Genomic DNA, 19,675 nt, shown 5'->3' with positions numbered 1-19,675 from the left:
CCGAGCTGGGGTGTCCCCGCGCGTGCCGCCCGCCCGCCCACGCCGTTGCTCGCGCCGCCGCTGTGGTCTTACGGGGGCAAGAGGGGGAAGACCCAGGGAAGCCTCTGCCCGGCGGGGAAACTCCACCATCTACGCATGCGTGGAAGGGCACGCATGCGCAGATGGTGGAGTTTACTTCCGGGTTGAAAACTCGCGAAATAGCCCTTTCGCGATCCTTGAGGACGCGAAACTCGAGGGTTCACTGTATTAGATTTGTTTACATTGTCTTTTTTATTGCTGTTAGCCACCCCGAGTCTGCAGAGAGGGGCAGCATACAAATCTAATTAATACAAATACAAATAGTAACGTATTGTTAAGTGAATCTGGATTCCCCATTGCCTTTACTTATCAGATGGTCCCCCAAAAGTTATCACCTGAACTCAGGACACACCATATACCTGCCAGTTGCCAAGTATCTGAATTGTGATCACAGAACCATAGGGACACTGGAATGGCTTTGTTAAGAGTGAAAAATGGTCACAAGTCCCTGTTGTAACTTTGAACTGTTATTAAAAAAAAAGTTGTGAAGTCGAGGTCCACCTATATCATGACAGGCATGTAAAAGGTGAGCCAGTTACCGTAAGAACATGGTCGCAAATCCATTATTTTGGGAGGTCGGTACTCACGTATTCCCCGTAGGTGTCTTGTGCCGGGAGTGGCGGGAGATGTCGGTAACCTGCCGATGGCGGAACTCCTCTTGCTCTGGGAGCGATAAGGCTACGGCCGCGGCTGACGGGACCTCTGCCGGAAGGGACTCCCCGGGGCGCTGGTGCCCCTCTTGGAATGCTGGAGGGTGGTGGCAGCACACCCCCACGGGCCCTAAGGGGAAGGAAAGAGGGAATCGTCATGAAAAGGGCACCTTCTGAGTTGGAGAACTTCTCATATTCCAAGCTGGATACAGAGATTCAGGATGGAATTTTTTTAAAGACTTAAACACCACTTCACAGTGCTTTACGGCCTTCTCAATATGCTTGCTCCCTACTTACAGAGAGTAAGCATATTGAACCCAACAATCTGGGTCCTTATTTTACCGACCTCGGAAGGATGGAAGGCTGAGTCAACCTTGAGTCTACTGAGATTCGATCTGCCAAACTGCTGGCAGCCAGTGATCAGCAGAAGTAGCTTGCAATACTTGGGCTTCCCTAGGTATGCCCATGTTTCACCAACACTCCGCAGTCTGCATTGGTTGCCAATGAGTTTCCGGTCACAATTCAAAGTGTTGGTTATGACCTATAAAGCCCTTCATGGCATCGGACCAGAATATCTCCGGGACCGCCTTCTGTCGCACGAATCCCAGCGACCGGTTAGGTCCCACAGAGTGGGCCTTCTCCGGGTCCCGTCGACTAAACAATGTCATCTGGCGGGACCCAGGGGAAGAGCCTTCTCTGTGGTGGCCCCGGCCCTCTGGAACCAACTCCCCTCAGAGATTAGGATTGCCCCCACCCTCCTTGCCTTTCGTAAACTTCTTAAAACCCACCTCTGCCGTCAGGCATGGGGAACCTGAGACATTGTTTTTTACTATTGCTGTGAGCCGCCACGAGGCTATGGAGATGGGCGGCATACAAATTTAATTAATAATAATAATAATAATAATAATAATAATAATAATAATAATAATGCAGTCTAACCACTGCACCACCAAGGCTCTTTTAATTACCTATGAATCATTCCACCTAGCCCCATTTTCAATCTCCAGTGAGAACGATTAAGCAGTGGCTTTCTTTAAGAAGTTGTGGATGCTTCACCACTTGAAGGTTTTTAAAAATAGAGTGGATAGCCAATTCTCTGAAATTGTATAAGTGTATCGGTGGTTATTGAAACGGATGTCCAAGTGCCACTTCTATGTTGGTTGAGGCAGGCAGGATTCCCTTGGGTACCATTTTTTTTCCCAAAAAAAATATAATAAGACAGGATATTACTTTCGGGGAAACATGGTACTTTCAGTAATCGTGGGCTCCTCCCCTAACCTGGCTGAGGTGGGAGATGATGCAAACTGCCACATGAAATGCTTTAATAAAGGTAAAATCTGACCTTGTGCACTTAATAGAGACACATGATGAAATGCATGAGAGAAAGATGCAATCTAATGGGTTAGAGCAGTGTTTCCCAACCTTGGCAACTTGAAGATATCTGGACTTCAACTCCTAGAATTCCCAGTTGAAGTCCAGTTATCTTCAAGTTCCCAGGTTGGGAAACACTGGGTTAGAGAACCGTCTGCAACTACCCTTCGGATGAAAAAGAAAAAAAATCCTGGCGAATGTGTGGTTAGCTCTGGCCCAGCTCCTGCCCAAGGAATGTGCAGGTGGATGTGGGGGAAACATCCACATGCCGCAGGCCTGTTTTGCTCCCCATGGAATCTGCCGACGAAGCCTCCTCTGAGCAAGGAAGCGTGAGTGACAGGGAAGAGGGGAGTTTGGCAGACAGCCCAGGAGGAGATCAATCATCTGTATCATCCCTGGATTCTGAACAAGAATTAATGACACATCCACGCCTGCTTAGAGTGATACATAGGAGACAACAACTGAAGGATTATTACAAGAGAAAATGAGGCCACCTGTGGTTGGATGGGGCTGCTGTAATTAGTGCTACAGATAAAAGTGCAGCCTGGTGTTTTAGCCTCATGGCAGTTTGAGTTTGAGTTTAATCAGATTTGTATGCCGCCCCTCTCCGCAGACTCGGGGTGGCTCACAGCAATAGCAATACAATGTAAGACAAATCCAATATTTAAATTAATTTAAAAACACCACAAATTAAAACCAATCATACACACTAGCGTACCATGCATAAATTTTATAAGCCTAGGGGGAGGGAACATGTTTATCTGATTCATTGTTCCATCAAGATCGTGGGTTTTGTGCTGTTCAAGATTGTGTGTGGACTCTCTGGACTTTTGAATTGGACTCAATTTCCCAATTATTGGGTGAACAATTGGATTGCATTTAACCTGTGCCTTGTGTGTACCAGAAAATCCCTTTGGCATTTAAAAAGGGAGCTGTTTCTTTTTCTGTTTATAAAAACTTTTGGGTTTTTCCTTTTATCGTGTGGTGTGTGTCTTCCTGGACTAATTACCCTGTAATTACGGGCGGTTGAGACACGCCGGCAGAACAGAGAAAATATTTATTTCATTTGTCTCTTCAAAAGGGGTCTTAACATACAGGTGTAGAGTCACACAAATATGGATATAGAGATTACGTCACTAGGAAATACTGCTTTTCTTGCCTGCTTCTGGGAATAGGGAGATTTTAAAAAAGAAAAACAACTCCACAAGTTTACTTTAATGCACCAGGAACAAAACTTAAAGGATTTCAACCAAAGCAAAGAGCGGAGGAAATCTGGTTTTGCAAAAAAAAGAAAAACAGGAAGCTAGCAGTAGCTTTATTCTTGAGAAACAGATCAAGGACCCACAGCCTGTCTAATTCAAGAAACGGTCTTAAAAGAAGAAGAAAAAATACATTAAAAAGCAAACAAAAGACCCAGAAGAATGCACTATCTGCAGGGTTTCTCTCTCTCTCTATTCTTCTTTTGCAGACAGAGCAGCAGATAAAGAAGACAAGATGGTGAGCAATTTGAAGATGACTTCAGCGATCAATGCTTCAAACCTGAGCCTTTTATTTCACGTACACAGCTCAGCTTTTTGTGCCGCGCAGATGGTTAGACAAGAATAATAGTTCATAATCTACAACAAGCATATGCCCCTATCACCCCTAGATGCTATCTCCCCCAACAAATCAGGGAGTAGAAAACAATCACACTTTTCCCTCCGTACAGCTCCCGGTCTTCTTTTTCAAACAACCATTATTTTGCCAGTCGCTATATGGTTATGTGCAAAACCCTTTTTAAAAAAAAAATATTTGCAGGAAGATTCGTCACAGCAGCACCGATGTATTTATTTATTTCATCTAAAGGGTTTATGCAGTGGCCCAAATGGAACAATGGGACTGTAGGCAGCTTGTAAGAAAAAAACAAACCCAAGATAAAAACAGCCATCGATAAGAAACGATAACGGGCAGCCAGGCTCACAGGTGACAGCGGAGAGAAATACAGTGATACTTCGTCTTACAAACCCCTCGTCATACAAACTTTTTGAGATACAAACCCGGGGTTTAAGATTTTTTTTGCCTCTTCTTCCAAACTATTTTCACCTTACAAACCCAAGCTGCCGCCTCCGGACTTCTGTTGCCAGCGAATTGCCCGTTTTTGCACTGCTGGGATTCCCCTGAGACTCCCCTCCATGGGAAACACCACCTCCGGACTTCCGTGTTTTTGCAATGCTGCAATTTTGCTGTGGCTCCCCTCACTGGGAAACCCCACCTCCGGACTTCCGTGTTTTTGCAATGCTGCAATTTTGCTGTGGCTCCCCTCACTGGGAAACCCCACCTCCGGACTTCCGTTGCCAGCAAAGCACCCATTTTCGCACTGCTAGGATTCCCCTGCAGCATCACAAAAACACGTAAGTCCGGAGGTGGGGTTTCCCATGGAGGGGAGCCTTAGGGGAATCCCAGCAGTGCAAAAATGGGCGCTTCGGCTGGCAAAAGGGGTGAGTTTTGGGCTTGCACCGCAATAATTGCTTTTCCATTGATTCCTATGGGAAACATTGTTTCATCTTACAAACTTTTCACCTTACAAACCTCGTCCCAGAACCAATTAAGTTCGTAACACGAGGTATCACTGTATATTTAAAAATGATATGAGAATAAGACTAAAGCAGAGTTCCCTAAACTTTCCAGATTGGCGTCCCAAAATGGGGGGAAGAGGGGAAGAGGGAGGCAAACACATGTGCATCCACCCACAACACTCACATGGATGGCATTGCAATTGGCAACAAGGGTCACGTAAGAGGGGTTGTGTATGCGGGCAAAAGCACAAACACTGGCCACCCCCCATGGGCCCGGTGGTAATTAGTAGGCCGCGGACCACAAATTGGGGGCTGCTGGACTAATGTTTCTATAATCTTTGCTGTTGATACTCTAGCTACTCTCTATTTTACATCTGAACAGTTTTATCTTCTGGGTTAAAAAATCCTATACAGTGGTATCTACTTAAGAACTTAATTCGTTCCATGACCAGGTTCTTAAGTAGAAAAGTTTGTAATCAGAAGCAATTTTCCCATAGGAATCAATGTAAAAGCAAATGTGTGCAAACCCATTAGGAAAGAACTAAAAGCTCAGAATTTGGGTGGGAGGAGGAGGAGGAAGAAGAGGAGGAGGAGGACAGTCACTGCCGAAGGAAGAAGGTGAGGTGAGGGGAATAAAAAAAATCCAAAACTTTAAGGCTTAAAAAAGAGAGAGAGAGAGAGAGAGACTCTGAGGTGGCAAAGAGGAGCACACGCCTCCCTTTGTTCACTCTGGGCTGCCAAAGCCTCCTTGAGCGCCACCAAAAGGATCTTCTGGCAACCCAAAAAAGCCCAAAATGGCTGCGATTAAAGGGGGAATGGCAGGAAACTGGCCGGGCCTTTGTGCTGCTCTCAAATTTCCTGGGAAATTTTTCCGGGCTTGAGTTCTTAAGTAGAAAATTATTCTTAAGAAGAGGCAAAAAATCTTGAACACACAGTTCTTATCTAGAAAAGTTCTTAAGTAGAGGCGCTCTTAGGTAGAGTTACCACTGTACTATATTAGATAGGTAGGTAGGTAGGTATGTAGATAGATAGATAACATATTACATTTATTATATTGTATTGTATTGTATTAAACATAAAAACGTAAGAAGAGTCGTGCTGAATCAGGCCAAAGCCCATCGAGTCCAGCATTCTGTGTCACACAGTGGTCCACCAATTGTACATGGAGATCTTGAGCAGAAAGAGAAGGCAAGACCCTCCCTTTCCCTTGACCCCCAACAAATGGTACTCAAGGGAATCCTGCCTGCCTCAACCAACATAGAGGCGGCACATGGACATCCGTTTCAATAACCACAGATACACTTGGCCTCCATGAATCTGTCTAATCCTGCCTTGAAGCTATCAAGGCTGACAGCTGTCACGACCTCTTCTGGAAGTGAATTCCATCAACCAAGGACCCTCTGGGTGAAGAAATATTTCCCTTGATTTGTCTTCACTTTCTTACCTATGAGCTTTAGGGAGTGCCCCCTTGTCCTAGTATTGTGTGATAGAGAAAATAATTTTTCTCTATCCACCTTTTCTATCCCATGCATGATTTTATACACTTCAATCAAGTCAACCCTTAAACGCTGTCTTTCAAGGCTGAAGAGACCAAGGCGTTGCAACCTGGTTTCATAAGGGAGGTGCAGTATTATATTATATTGTATATAAAGTGAACTTATTGCCAACAGCCCAAAATATTATTTCTGCCCCCCCCCTCCACACACCCAGCATACCTTGCCAAAGCAGGAGATAGGCCTCCCCGTGGCCTTAAGGGAGGCTTTCCGCGGACTACCGGACCTTCGGTATTTTCTGAGCCTCCATTCAAGTAAGTTAATTCCTGCAACTGTGATTGTCGGATTTCGTCGTTATAGTCCTGAACAGAAAAAGGAAAAAAAGGAGGAGGGAGGAAAAAGACATCATGCGGTTGAAGATGCACCCGTGTCAAAAGCCTTAAAATCATTTAAAAAAAAAAAAATCATGGTTCTACGATTATAAGAACAGAGTCCCCTAGAAGTAGTAGAGGCTTATTTTTTAGTTTTATTTTTGGGTACAGAGCCGATTAAGAAATGCCTTTCTGGATGAAACAGGCTTTGAAAATGTGTTCCCACTTCCGGGTGGGGATCGAGCCGCGCTGGGAGGATGGGGATAGGAGTCCCCATCACTCCTTTTTTCACGATTGCTTGGAGGGCTCGATCTAGAACAGGGGATCCCCTGGATCCCGAGGGGCAGAATGCCACTGCCCCGGAGGGAAAGGAACACCCTGCAGCCCCAAACAATTGGGATTGAGCTGGTGCAGCGGTAGGCAAAGTTGGCTCTTCTATGACATATGGACTTCAACTCCCAGAATTCCTGGGCTAGCATGATTGGCTCAGGAATTCTGGGAGTTGAAGTCCAAAAGTCAAAGAAGAGCCAACTTTGCCTACCCCTGGTTTGGTGGGAACCGCCTGTTAGATAATGCAAAGGCCACAAACACTTGTTTGAAAACAAGCTTCCAAATGCAGTCCTCTATTTACAACAGTTCATTTAGTGACCATTCAAAGTTATAACTGCATTGAAAAAAATGACTTGGTTACTGTTTTTCACAATTATGACCACTGCAGCATTCCCATGGTCATGTGATTTACATCTGGATGCTTGGCGAGTGGTTTATATTTATGACAGTCACAGCGTCTGGGGGTCATATTAAAGTTTGTTGTAAAATCAAAACCAGAAGCACACACAGATGACTGATTCAGCTGGATTGAATAACTTCTTTTATAAACATAATAATATATATATTTACAATATCACAAGTAGAATTCGTCTTCAATCGGTTACAGGTAAATAAAAGCAGGAGAGTTAGTTTCATTTCAGCAGAGCAGACAAGCACAGAGTAGACTAGAGAGAAGACTGTACTGAGCCATGCCCAGCCTTAAAATTAAGTTTCAGCTTCGATTCTCTGCAACAGACTCAGAAGTGTTCAAGCTCCCATTGGCTGACTTAGTTGCTATGCCTATTCATTGGCTGACCTTGTTACCATTGGCTTTCCCAGTTCATGAATATCTTAAAAGGTCATGTGAGCCCTTTTTGTGACCTTCTGACAAGCAAAGTCCATGGGGAAGCCAGATTCACTTTCACAACTGTGTCACTAATTTAACAACAGCAGTGATTCGCTGAACAAATATGATAAGAAAAGTCGTAAAATAGGGAAAAATTCACTTAAAACAAATCTCTCACTTAGCAACATGCAGCTGTGAGAGCAATCATGGGCTTTCCTAAATATGCCCATGTTACACCAACACTCCGCAGTCTGCATTGGTTGCCGATCAATTTCTGGGCACAATTCAAAGTGTTGGTTATGACCTATAAAGCCCTTCATGGCATCGGACCAGAATATCTCCGAGACCGCCTTCTGCTGCACGAATCCCAGCGACCGATTAGGTCCCATAGAGTCGGCCTTCTCCAGGTCCCGTCAACTAAACAATGTCGGTTGGCGGGCCCCAGGGGAAGAGCCTTCTCTGTGGCGGCCCCGACTCTCTGGAACCAGCACCCCCCCAGAGATTAGAACTGCCCCTACCCTCCTTGCCTTTCGTAAACTCCTAAAAACCCACCTTTGCCGTCAGGCATGGGGAAAGAACCGTTGTACATACCTGAACGGTCTTCTCAGTGCTCTGGAAGGAGAGTCCATCATGGGTTGTTAACCAATCCTATTGGTAGAGACTGAGTTAATTTAAATAATTAATTAACTGGCACCGCCCCCTTAGCAGCCCCCATGAGCCAGTTTTAAAAACGAAGACAATGTAAAAATCAGAAACTTTTATTAACTTCATAACCAAACAAGAAAGTTTAACAGTCCCAGCACTCCGGCGACCTGGCCAAACACCATGCCGGGTGGGTATGGACTCTCCTTCCAGAGCACTGAGAAGACCGTTCAGGTATGTACAACGGTTCTTCTCCATTGACTCTGGAAGGAGAGTCCATCATGGGATATACCAAAGATCAAGTCCCCTGGGAGGGAAAAGGCTGGGCCGAGGTCGTTGGAGTGACACACACTCGCTGTAAGACACGCCTGCCAAATGAAGCCTCCGCCGAAGCCCATGAGTCCAGTTTATAATGGCGTATAAAAGTAGAAGAGGAGGCCCAAGTAGCGGCACGACAGATATCCTCCAAGGAAGCTTGCGTTGACCAAGCCGCTGAAGCAGCCGCACTTCTGGTGGAATGGGCCAGGACCCCGGCGGGGGGAGACTGAGATCTCGATGCATAAGCCTCCGCAATGCAATCTTTAATCCAGCGACTAAGGGATTGCGAAGACACTGCAAGACCCATTGAGGTCTGAGCAAAGGAAACAAAGAGTCTTTCTGTCTTTCGAAAAGGCGCTGTCCTCCTGATATAGAGCTTCAAGGCTCTTCGGACATCGATCTTGTGCCAACGAAGTTCAGAGGGATGTTGACCATGTGTGCAGAAGTCCGGTAGAACCAGTTCCTGCCGTCTGTGAAAATCGGAATTCACCTTCGGGATAAACGAAGGGTCCAACCGGAGCACCACTCTGTCCGGATGGAACACACATAAGTCTGGCCTGACGGAAAGTGCTGACAACTCCGAGACTCTACGGGCAGATGTAATCGCCACCAAAAACAATGTCTTTATTGATAACAGTCTATAGGAAATCGACCTCATTGGCTCAAAGGGGGGTCCCGTGAGGGCCCGTAACACTAGTGTGAGGTCCCATGTCGGGAATCTCCTTACCGGAGGAGCGTGTTGGTTAATAGCTCCTTTGATGAAATCTCTCACCCATGGATGTTGAGCTAAAGATCGGAATTCTGATACACGGACGATAGTGGACAGGGCCGCCACCTGTCTTTTCAAGGTGTTGGGGGCTAAACCCCGCTCAATGCCTGATTGGAGAAATTCAAGAATTGCAATGAGCGAGGCCTGCTTTGGATCACAATGACGGGCCGAACAAAATCTGCAGAAGGCTGCCCACGTTGCCTGGTATATCCGCACTGTCGATGGCCGACGAGCCGCCTGCATAGTCGCAATGACAGTGTCCGGTAGGTGTTGCTGCACTAGTCACTCCCGCTCACACGCCAGGCGGCTAACTGGAACCATTGAGGCTCCGGGTGACAAATGGAGCCCTGAGTGAGGGAGACTAGGCGATCCGGAATCCTCCAAGGAGGGGACACTGAGAGAGCTACCAGGTCCGCGAACCACGGCCGACGGGGCCAATATGGCGCCACTAAGATGACCTCCGCCGCCTCCTGAATTATTTTGTCCAGCACCCGTTGCAGTAGACACGTTGGGGGGAAAGCATACAGTAGGCCGCTGGGCCATGGAGACAATAGAGCGTTGACTTTCTCCGCCCTCGGTGAAGGGAACCGTGAATAAAACCTCACCAGCTGCGTGTTGGCTTGAGATGCAAAGAGGTCCACCAGAGGAGTCCCGAAACGTTGACTTATCAGGTGAAATACTCCGGGATCCAGTCTCCACTCTCCGGGGTCCAGGGTAGATCTGCTCAGCCAGTCTGCCTGAACGTTGCTGGTCCCGGCTATATGTTCGGCCGACAGAGAGGCTAAACGGGGTTCCGCCCAGTCGAAGAGAGCCGCTGACTCGACCATTAAGCGAAGCGACTTCGTTCCCCCTTGATGATTCAGGTGGGCCCTGGTAGCAACATTGTCGGTCAAGACCAACACATGCTTGCCCAGAACCCAAGGGAGGAAGGCCTGAAGAGCCAGAAAGACAGCCCTGAGCTCCAAAAAGTTGATGTTGATTGGGCTCAGATCTTCCGGAGACCAAAGGCCCTGGGCCATGTGTAGCCCCATGTGGGCCCCCCAACCGGACAGACTGGCATCCGTTGTGAGGATTAAGCGGTCCCGGTTGCAGAAGAAGGTTCCGTTGTCCAAGGCAGGGGAAGTCCACCAGCCCAACGATGCCTTGACCGAGGAAGGAAGGTGAACTGATTTTTGAGAGTGACTCAGTTTGGCCTTTTGCCAAGGTAGAAGAAACCATTGAAGGGCCCTGAGATGATGACGGGCCCAAGGTACAATGCCGATAGCGGAAACAAGGGTGCCCAGGAGCTTGGAAAGGAATGCGAGAGACACCCGATGTTGTTGCCGAAGATGTGAAATCAATTGTCGGATGTTTGCCATCCTTTCTGGAGACAAAGTCACAGTCCCTGTGGAGGTGTCTATCATGGAACCCAGGTGCAACAGCCTGGCTGTCGGAAGAAGATGACTTTTTTCCTCGTTGATTGTGAACCCATGGGATTCCAACGTGTGTCTGGTAACTGCCAAATCTGCCCGCGCCCTCTGGGAGGATCTGGACAGGATAATGAGATCGTCCAGGTATGCCAGAACACGAATACCCTGGGATCTGATTTCCGCCGTCAGAACGTCGAGCAACTTTGTAAAGGTGCGAGGGGCCGACGACAGGCCGAACGGCATTGCCCTGTACTGATAGTGAGAGCCTCCCAGGGCGAACCGGAGAAACCTCCGATGAGACTGTAGGATGGGCACATGCAGGTAGGCCTCTTTTAAGTCTATGGAGGTTAATAGGTCCTGCATTCGAATTGCGGCCAAGATGGTTTGAAGGGAATGCATCCGGAATCGCCGATATTTGATATAAGTATTGAGGTGCTTTAAATTGAGGATCATGCGAACCCCTCCCGATGACTTTGGCACAAGGAAGACCTTTGAATAAAAGCCGGTACCTATCTCGTGCCTGGGCACCTCCTCTATTGCCCGGATCTCCAACAGATGGGCAACCTCTTGCAGAAGCTGAGACCTCTTCAGGGGGTCCCGCTGAACTGGGCACTGCACATAACGGTAAGGAGGGGGCTGCAGGAACTCCAAGCGCAAGCCCTGGGAGACAGTTGCTAACGCCCACCTGTCGGAGGATGTAGTCCGCCAGGCGGCTTCGAAAAACCGAAGTTTTCCTCCCAGGGGTTGTTGAAGAGAGTCACTTAGAGCGCTTGAAGCCCCTCTGGCCGCCACGAAAGGGGCGTCTCGACTGTTGATACCCCCTTTGGCGATCCTGGAAGGGCGCTCTATCTCCCCGGAACGTGTTGGAGTTATATGGGGTCTGAGAGTAGGGTCTTGCATTCTGACCCGCTGGAGCAGAAGAGTCCCACCGAAAGGACGGCCTGCGCTGGTAGGGAGTATAGCGACGCTCTTGGCGCCGGTAGGCTCTGGGGAGGGACTTTCTTTTATCCTTGTCTTCAACAAGGACTGGATCTAACGCCTCCCCAAAAAGCTTTTCTCCTTGAAAAGGAGCCGAGGCCAGGTTCCATTTGGACTTGAGGTCCGCTGGCCAGCTCCGCAGCCAGAGTAGGCGCCTTGATGAAAGTGTTGCTGCCATACTCCTGGCCGAAAACTTGGCAGCATGCAGAGTGGCGTCTGCTGAAAACTCCGCTGCTGCCAACAGCTTCCCAAGATCCTGTCGCAAGCGACCCTCATCTGGTCCAAGTCTGGCCTGCATCTCCTGCAGCCAGACAATAGATGCTCGGGTGAAAAAGGAAGCAGCCGCCGCTGCTCGAAATCCCCAGCTCGCCATCTGGTGGGTTTTTCGGATCAACACCTCTGCCTTTCTGTCCTCAGGCTTAAGGCTATCGCCTGTCTCAGAGGGCACTAAAGACTTAGAAATCAGCTGCATGACAGGCTGGTCTATAGGAGGGAATTCCAATAATTTCTCTACCTCCTCATCACATGTGTAGAATCTTCTCTCTACTGCAGAGGGACCCTGAGCGGCAGCTGGATGTTGCCAGGGTCTTTTGACACTTTGCAGGATGATATCAGAGGATGGGATGTGCTCTGACTCAGGCTGGGGTTCTTTAAAGAGGACTGTAGCCGGTTTTGTCCCATCTGTGGGGTCTCCTGCTTTTTCAGGGCCTGGCAAGTCTACAGTCTGTTTTGCTTTATGAAGCAGTACCCTGAAAGTTGAGGCCTTAAAGAGCCCAGCAGCCACAGGCTGTTCTGGTGGTGTCTCATCATCAGAGAGCTCATAGTCTTTTTCAATTTCCTCTGACGGGCTGGCCTCCTCAGCCCAAGACCCCAAGCCTGAGGGGGGCGGTGCGCACCACAGGTTTTTTGATTGCACCTGGCGAGGCTGCTGCGTAACTTGTTGCACCCCCACCACCATCCCCTGAGTGTAGGCATTATTAATTAAATCCTGAACCGAAGGGGACATCTGAGGCCAAGTATCTGGTAGAGGCCTAACTCCTGTAGAAGCCCAATGCTCAGGTGGACCACGAAGCCCCGCTGCTGTTGGCGTGAAGGTGGCTGAGGGTCCCTGGCCGCTCCTTAGAGACTGACTTGCTGACCCTGGCCTAGGCTGAATAGGACCAGGAGAAGGGAGCACCTGAGGCATCATTGGCATCTGTCTGTCTGGAGACCAATCGCGGTCTGACATCACCTCTGCTGGCCTTATGGCAGTATGGGGAACTGGTGTGTCCCTGGCCAGGGGCAAATACTGCGCAGACAGAGGGGAAACCGTCAAAGGGGTGTGAAGGGCCGCTTCCAGCCTTTTTTCCAAGGCCTGAATCCTCTTTTCTGCATCTTTTAGTGAAGAAGAGGAATGCTGGGATTTGGCTTTATCTTTAGCCTTGGCCTTGGCCTTGGGGGCAGTGCTAGGAGAAGGCACTTTCCCTGGATTCATTTGATCTTCCATTGTACTTACAGTAACACCGGAGATAAGAGATTGCAACTAGCTCACACCAACACCACGCACAAAATGGCGACCAGGCACCCCTGGGGCTAGCGCATGCGCAATTCCTGCCCCGATTGGTTGATCGCGCCCATTCTCTGGGCGGAGAGCAACTTTCCCGCCGAGGGACAAAATGGCGGGCGCGGGAAAGACTTCTGAGGGAAATTAGCCCTCTATGTCACCGCGCTGTTCCTTTGGGGGGGGCAACCCCCCCAGGCCATAGACCTCCACTTTTAACAGCCGCCGGCACGCTCAAGCATTTATTTCCGATTTTCGCCGCTCTCGTGCGATCCCAGCACGAGCGACGCGGCGGCGGCTTCGGCGGCGGCTTTTTTACGAGCCGCCGAACAGCTGAGAGGCGCTGGCTCCGCGCCAGCCCTCTCCCTTGAAGCAACGCCGGGGAAGCCTTGGAAGCCTCTGAACTTGCCCGTTTGGCCTTTTTTTGGAAGCCTCTGGAACTTGCTGGGGAAGTGGAGATTCCCCCAAGCCTCCCAGTGGGGGGGGCGGACCCCCCCACCTTCGGCTCGCAGCCGGGTCTGGCCTCGGAGGCCAGGGACCCCAGGCTGTGTTGCTCCTCGCTAGGGGTGGTACCCACGGAGGGAAGGGGCCCCCGAGGAGAATAACGGTGGGGGAGTGCCCACGGAGGGCAGAGACCCCTTACTGGAAAAGTGATCTGTGAAAACACAAGAAAAAAACATTAAAACGATAAGTATTCAATTTTAAATAATAACAAACAATTTTAATAAATTTTAATTAACCCCTATGTCAAAATAACATGAGGTAACTCATAAGACAAAAACTCAAACGTCTCTACACTTAGACTGAGTTTTTAAAACTGGCTCATGGGGGCTGCTAAGGGGGCGGTGCCAGTTAATTAATTATTTAAATTAACTCAGTCTCTACCAATAGGATTGGTTAACAACCCATGATGGACTCTCCTTCCAGAGTCAATGGAGAACTGAGATATCTCCCCCGGGCCTATATAATTTATGTATGGTATATTTGTAGGTATGTCTGCTTAAAAATGGGTTTTTAAAACTATTTTAAATTTTAAATTGTATATTATTAGATTTGTTATGAATTGTTTTATTGTGTTGTGAGCCACCCCGAGTCCGCGGAAAGGAGCGGCATACAAATCTAATAAATAAATAAATAAATAATAAATAAATAAATTAAAAAAAACATCAATTTTGGGCTCAATTGTGGTCATTTTTTGAGGACTACCTATACTTAATATAAGCTGTTGATGTGTAACACAGGCTGAATTCTTCATTTGTATTCAGACTAAGGTCTATAGTTTTGATGACAGGTTGATTTTTAAGAACTTTGAAAAACTTCCAAGCAGAAGGCACCAGGCCACAAACTAGAGGCAAGCAATAAATTTTTCTATTCTCTGTTGACTGCCTTTTCAAGAGAACTGCAGGAATTCTTCCAGTTCCCAGAATATCTGCCCATTCTAGAAAAAGGAAGCTTAATACTTCTGCATATGAGCCGGGGTGGCGCAGTAGGTACAGTGCTGTACTGCAGGCCACTGAAGCTGACTGTAGATCTGAAGGTCAGCGGTTCAAATCTCATCACCAGCTCAAGGTTGACTCAGCCTTCCATCCTTCCGAGGTGGGTAAAATGAGGACCCGGATTGTGGGGGCAATATGCTGGCTCTGTTAAAAAAGTGCTATTGCTAACATGTTGTAAGCCGCCCTAAGTCTAAGGAGAAGGGCGGCATAAAAATAGAATAAATAAATAAATAAATAAATAAATATTAAAAGAAGATTTACTAGATAAATGGTCAAAGCAACGGAAACTGCAGTTTAATGTTTCCAAATGTAAAATAATGCACTTGGGGAAAAGGAATCCACAATCTGAGTATTGTATTGGCAGTTCTGTGTTAGCAAAAACTTCAGAAGAGAAGGATTTAGGGGTAGTGATTTCTGACAGTCTCAAAATGGGTGAACAGTGCAGTCAGGCGGTAGGGAAAGCAAGTAGGATGCTTGGCTGCATAGCTAGAGGTATAACAAGCAGGAAGAGGGAGATTATGATCCCGCTATATAGAGCCCTGGTGAGACCACATTTGGAGTACTGTGTTCAGTTCTGGAGACGTCACCTACAAAAAGATATCGACAAAATTGAACGGGTCCAAAGACGGGCTACAAGAATGGTGGAAGGTCTTAAGCATAAAACGTATCAGGAAAGACTTCATGAACTCAATCTGTATAGTCTGGAGGACAGAAGGAAAAGGGGGGACATGATCGAAACATTTAAATATATTAAAGGGTTAAATAAGGTCCAGGAGGGAAGTGTTTTTAATAGGAAAGTGAACACAAGAACAAGGGGACACAATCTGAAGTTAGTTGGGGGAAAGATCAAAAGCAACATGAGAAAATATTATTTTACTGAAAGAGTAGTAGATCCTTGGAACAAACTTCCAGCAGACGTGGCAGAAAAATCCACAGTAACTGAATTTAAACATGCCTGGGATAAACATATATCCATCCTAAGACAAAATACAGAAAATAGTATAAGGGCAGACTAGGTGGACCATGAGGTCTTTTTCTGCCGTCAGACTTCTATGTTTCTAAGATGCGTTCTTTCTCGTGTAGGATGGAGAAAAAAACAAAATCGATAAATGAAGTTAGCTGCTCAGAGCTCAATTTCTCTTGCAGAATATTCTATAATTGAGTTAGATAATGTTGCGTAAAGGAGGATGAAGGAAGCCAATATGGTTTCTTTCATCTCATTCCCACAGGGACACTGCCCAGGTTTCCTTTCCCGCTGAAGAAATGTTACCTCAGATTCGAAATTCATAAATCCTGTCAGGATTGCTAAACATTTCATTAACTGAACAACTGGAAGAACAGATTGAAAACATTTGTCTATAAAAGACTGAGGGGGGGGGGGGATGGAGAGAAAGAGAGACATGTCAACTTTCATATAAAAGCTTGTGTCTTTGTTGTGGGTTTGAAAATGCACAAAAAAACCCAGAACGAGTTGCATTTCTATTCTTTTTTCATACATTTGTTTGCTGAAAACATCCAAAATTTTAGCTGTAGAGGTATGAATCCCAAATCTCTAAGGGCAGATCCTGAAGGACTCGTGATTTTTATGATAAGGGTTTTAATCTGTTTTTAGTATTGGATTTGTCCATTGTGTATCGTGTTGTGAGCTGCCCCGAGTCTTCGGAGAGGGGGGGGCATACAAATCTAATAAATTAAATTAAATTAATTAATAATTAATTAATTAAAATTATGCCCAGGTTTTAAGGTAATAAAGTGCACATGTGTTTATAGGTTAATGTTAACCTCCAGTTACACATAAGTAGGTCTGTATTTTAAGAAAAAGCAAAGCTTTTAAGACATAGACGAGTCAATTAAACAATAGCAATGAAGAAGAAGAATGAAGATGATTAGGGGACTGGAGGCTAAAACATATAAAGAATGTTGTTGGAACTGGGAATGAGCAGTTTAGTGAAAAGAAGGACTAAGGGAGACATGATAGCAGTGTTCCGATATCTCAGGGGCTGCCACAATGTCCAATGCACCAAAAGGCAGGATAAGAAGCAGCGGATGGAAACTAAGGCCCCAGGGGAAGAGCCTTCTCTGTGGCGGCCCCGGCCCTCTGGAATCAACTTCCCCCGGAGATTAGAACTGCCCCCACCCTCCTTGTCTTTTGTAAACTACTCAAGACCCACCTATACTGCCAGGCATGGGGGAGTTGAGACACCTTTCCCCCAGGCTTTTTATATTTTATGTTTGGTATGTACCCTGTTTCGCCGAAAATAAGACGTACCCCGAAAGTAAGGCATGTCAGAGGTTTTGCAGAATTTGCTAATATAAGGCACCCCCCGAAAATAAGGCGTAGTCAAGTTTACATACGGTACGGTGGAAAAACATATGGTACCATTCAAAGCTGTTCATAGCGGTACCGTAATAATGTGGCATCCCCTGCTGGCTCCTTCCATCGCTTTGTACCGTCCAGTACAGCAGACACAGTCTGCTGCTGTCTCACTGCCATTACAGTCTCCACTTCAGTGCGTAGACTGTAGTTCCTCTGGTGGCCGGAAGCTGCAATAGCGGGAGTATACTGTTGTACCATATAAGTGCCGTCGTTTGTGTGTGTGGGTGCCATACTGACAGGTACCGTACCGTAATCAGTGTACTGTACGGTACACTTTCTTTGGGGGTGTCAGCTTTTCTGCCTGTGAATTTGTCTTATTTGAGAAATATAAGGCACCCCCCAAAAATAAGACGTAGCACAACTTTTGGAGCAAAAATTAATATAAGACAGTGTCTTATTTTTGGAGAAACACGGTATGTGTTGTTTGGTTTTTAAATATGATAGGGTTTTATATGCTTCTTTTTAATATTATATTTGTTTCGCTATAATATTGTTTTTTATTACTGTTGTGAGCCGCCCCGAGTCTTCGGACGGGGCGGCATACAAATCTAATAAATTGAATTGAATTAATTAAGGAGAGAAGCAACTTAGAACTAAGATTTCCTGACAGTGGAACAGCTTGCCACCAGAAGTTGTGGATGTTCAAACACTGGAGGTTTTTAAGAAGAGAGTGGACAAACATTTATCTGAAATGGTATAAGCTTTCCTGCCTAAGCAGGGGGTTGGACTAGAAGACCTCTAAGGTCCATTCCATTCCATTCCACTCTCTCCCTATTCTCTATGTCAACCCATTCTATATCCCACATTCCTATCCCAATCTAAAAGTTCTGTGCTGAGCATCTTGATCTCTAGTTCTGATATTTATTTCATACAAAGCGAGTAGGTGATTTTTTTTAAATTTAAAAACAGATAACCTCTTTTCCAAACAAATATTGAAGATTGTTTACAAAAGTGGTTCTCAGCCTTTCTAATGCCGTGACCCCTTAATACAGTTCCTCATGTTGGTGGTGACTCCCAACCATAAGTCTAGCACCAATTCTCCCAACAGAGCTTGAAGCTGATTGGCAGGAAGGTCAGAGGGACACCCCCACTGTAAATGCCTGATTGGTCGGATTGTAAAAATATGTTTCAAAAATATCCCGGAATAGAAGCTTTAGTTCCTAACAGGATGGGAAATTTGTCTTTTCCCATGGTCTTAGGCGACCCCTGTGAAATGGTCGTTCGACCCCCAAAGTGGTCCTGCCCCCAGGTAGAGAAACACTGGTTTACAAGAAGGTTTTGCTACAAAATATTGAACAAGCTCTGAAACACCAGTGAAATGATATTAATCTAGAGCTGTGATGACAAATCTATGACGCATGCAGTACCCTCTCTGATGGCACACGAGGCATCGCCCCAGCTTAGCTCCACCATAGATGTGCATGCATCTTCCACTGGCCAGCAGATTTTTGGGTCTCTGATGCGCATGCGCAGAGGATATGCACACGCATGCGGTGGAAGGGTCACACATGCATGCACGGAAGCAGGAGATGTCACATGTGCATGGGAGGGGGAGGTGTAGGGAGCCACGCATGCATGGGGAGAACGTGGAGGTTATGCGCACATGCACAGGTGGATGGGGCACAGGGATGAGGTTGTGTGGCATTGCATTGTGGTGCAGGCACATGCTGTCACCCTGTTGTTAGCCATCACTGGTCTAGAAATACTAGTGATTAGCCCATATAGATGGTTCTCAACTTACAACACTTTATTCAGTAACTTTTCAAAGTTATAACAGCATTAAGGGAAAAAGTGATAACAGTTTTTCTTACTTTCGGCCATTGCAATATCCCCATGATCACATGATCAAAATTCAGATGCTTGGAAACAGACTCATACTCATTCATTCATTCATTCATTCATTCATTCATTCATTCGATTTATATGCTGCCCCTCTCCGAGGACTGGGTGCGGCTTACAACATATAAAAGCAATACAAAATATCTGAAATCCGGGGTGGCGCAGCAGGTAGAGTGCTGTACTGCAGGCCGCTGAAGCTGACTGTAGATCTGCAGATCAGCGATTCAAATCTCATCACCAGCTCAAGGTTGACTTAGCCTTCCATCCTTCCTAAGTGGGTAAAATGAGGACCTAGATTGTGGGGGCAATAGGCTGGCTCAGTTAAAAAGTGCTATTGCTAACACGTTGTAAGCCGCCCTGAGTCTAAGGAGAAGGGCGGCATAAAAATCAAATAAATAAATAAATAAACTTAAAAACTAGCTAATCTAAAAACCCAAGTTCCCAAAAATCAATCATTCCCAGTCAAACAAACTATCATGCATTTCATTCATTGGCCAACGGGGTAGAATCTAATGACCCCAAGACTGACGGCACAAAGGAATCTCTAAACTCTTGTGGAAGGCGAGGAGGGCGGGGGGGCAATATGAATCTCTGGGGGGGAAGCTGATTCCAGAGGGCTGGGGCCCTCACAGA

General features: G+C 46.6%; 1 protein-coding gene across 3 annotated transcripts in view; it reads right to left on the bottom strand.

Moving 5' to 3' along the window:
• Window positions 1-19,675, bottom strand: part of KHDRBS3 (KH RNA binding domain containing, signal transduction associated 3) — a 188,714-nt gene that overhangs the window by 61,671 nt on the left and 107,368 nt on the right. For all 3 annotated transcript variants that reach the window (XR_011558764.1, XR_011558765.1, XM_070748332.1), the window contains exons 5-6: window positions 6,370-6,509; window positions 666-858 (exon numbers count right to left, since the gene is read on the bottom strand). Coding sequence is in view for 1 of the 3 variants with exons in the window: in XM_070748332.1 (XP_070604433.1) it covers window positions 666-858; window positions 6,370-6,509 (333 nt within the window). In the remaining 2 variants the exon portion in view is untranslated. The remainder of the gene's footprint in view (window positions 1-665; window positions 859-6,369; window positions 6,510-19,675) is intronic.

This window comes from Erythrolamprus reginae, chromosome 3, assembly GCF_031021105.1.
Source record: "Erythrolamprus reginae isolate rEryReg1 chromosome 3, rEryReg1.hap1, whole genome shotgun sequence".
Lineage (NCBI taxonomy): Eukaryota > Metazoa > Chordata > Lepidosauria > Squamata > Dipsadidae > Erythrolamprus > Erythrolamprus reginae.
This window is presented reverse-complemented; position numbering and strand designations above follow the sequence as displayed.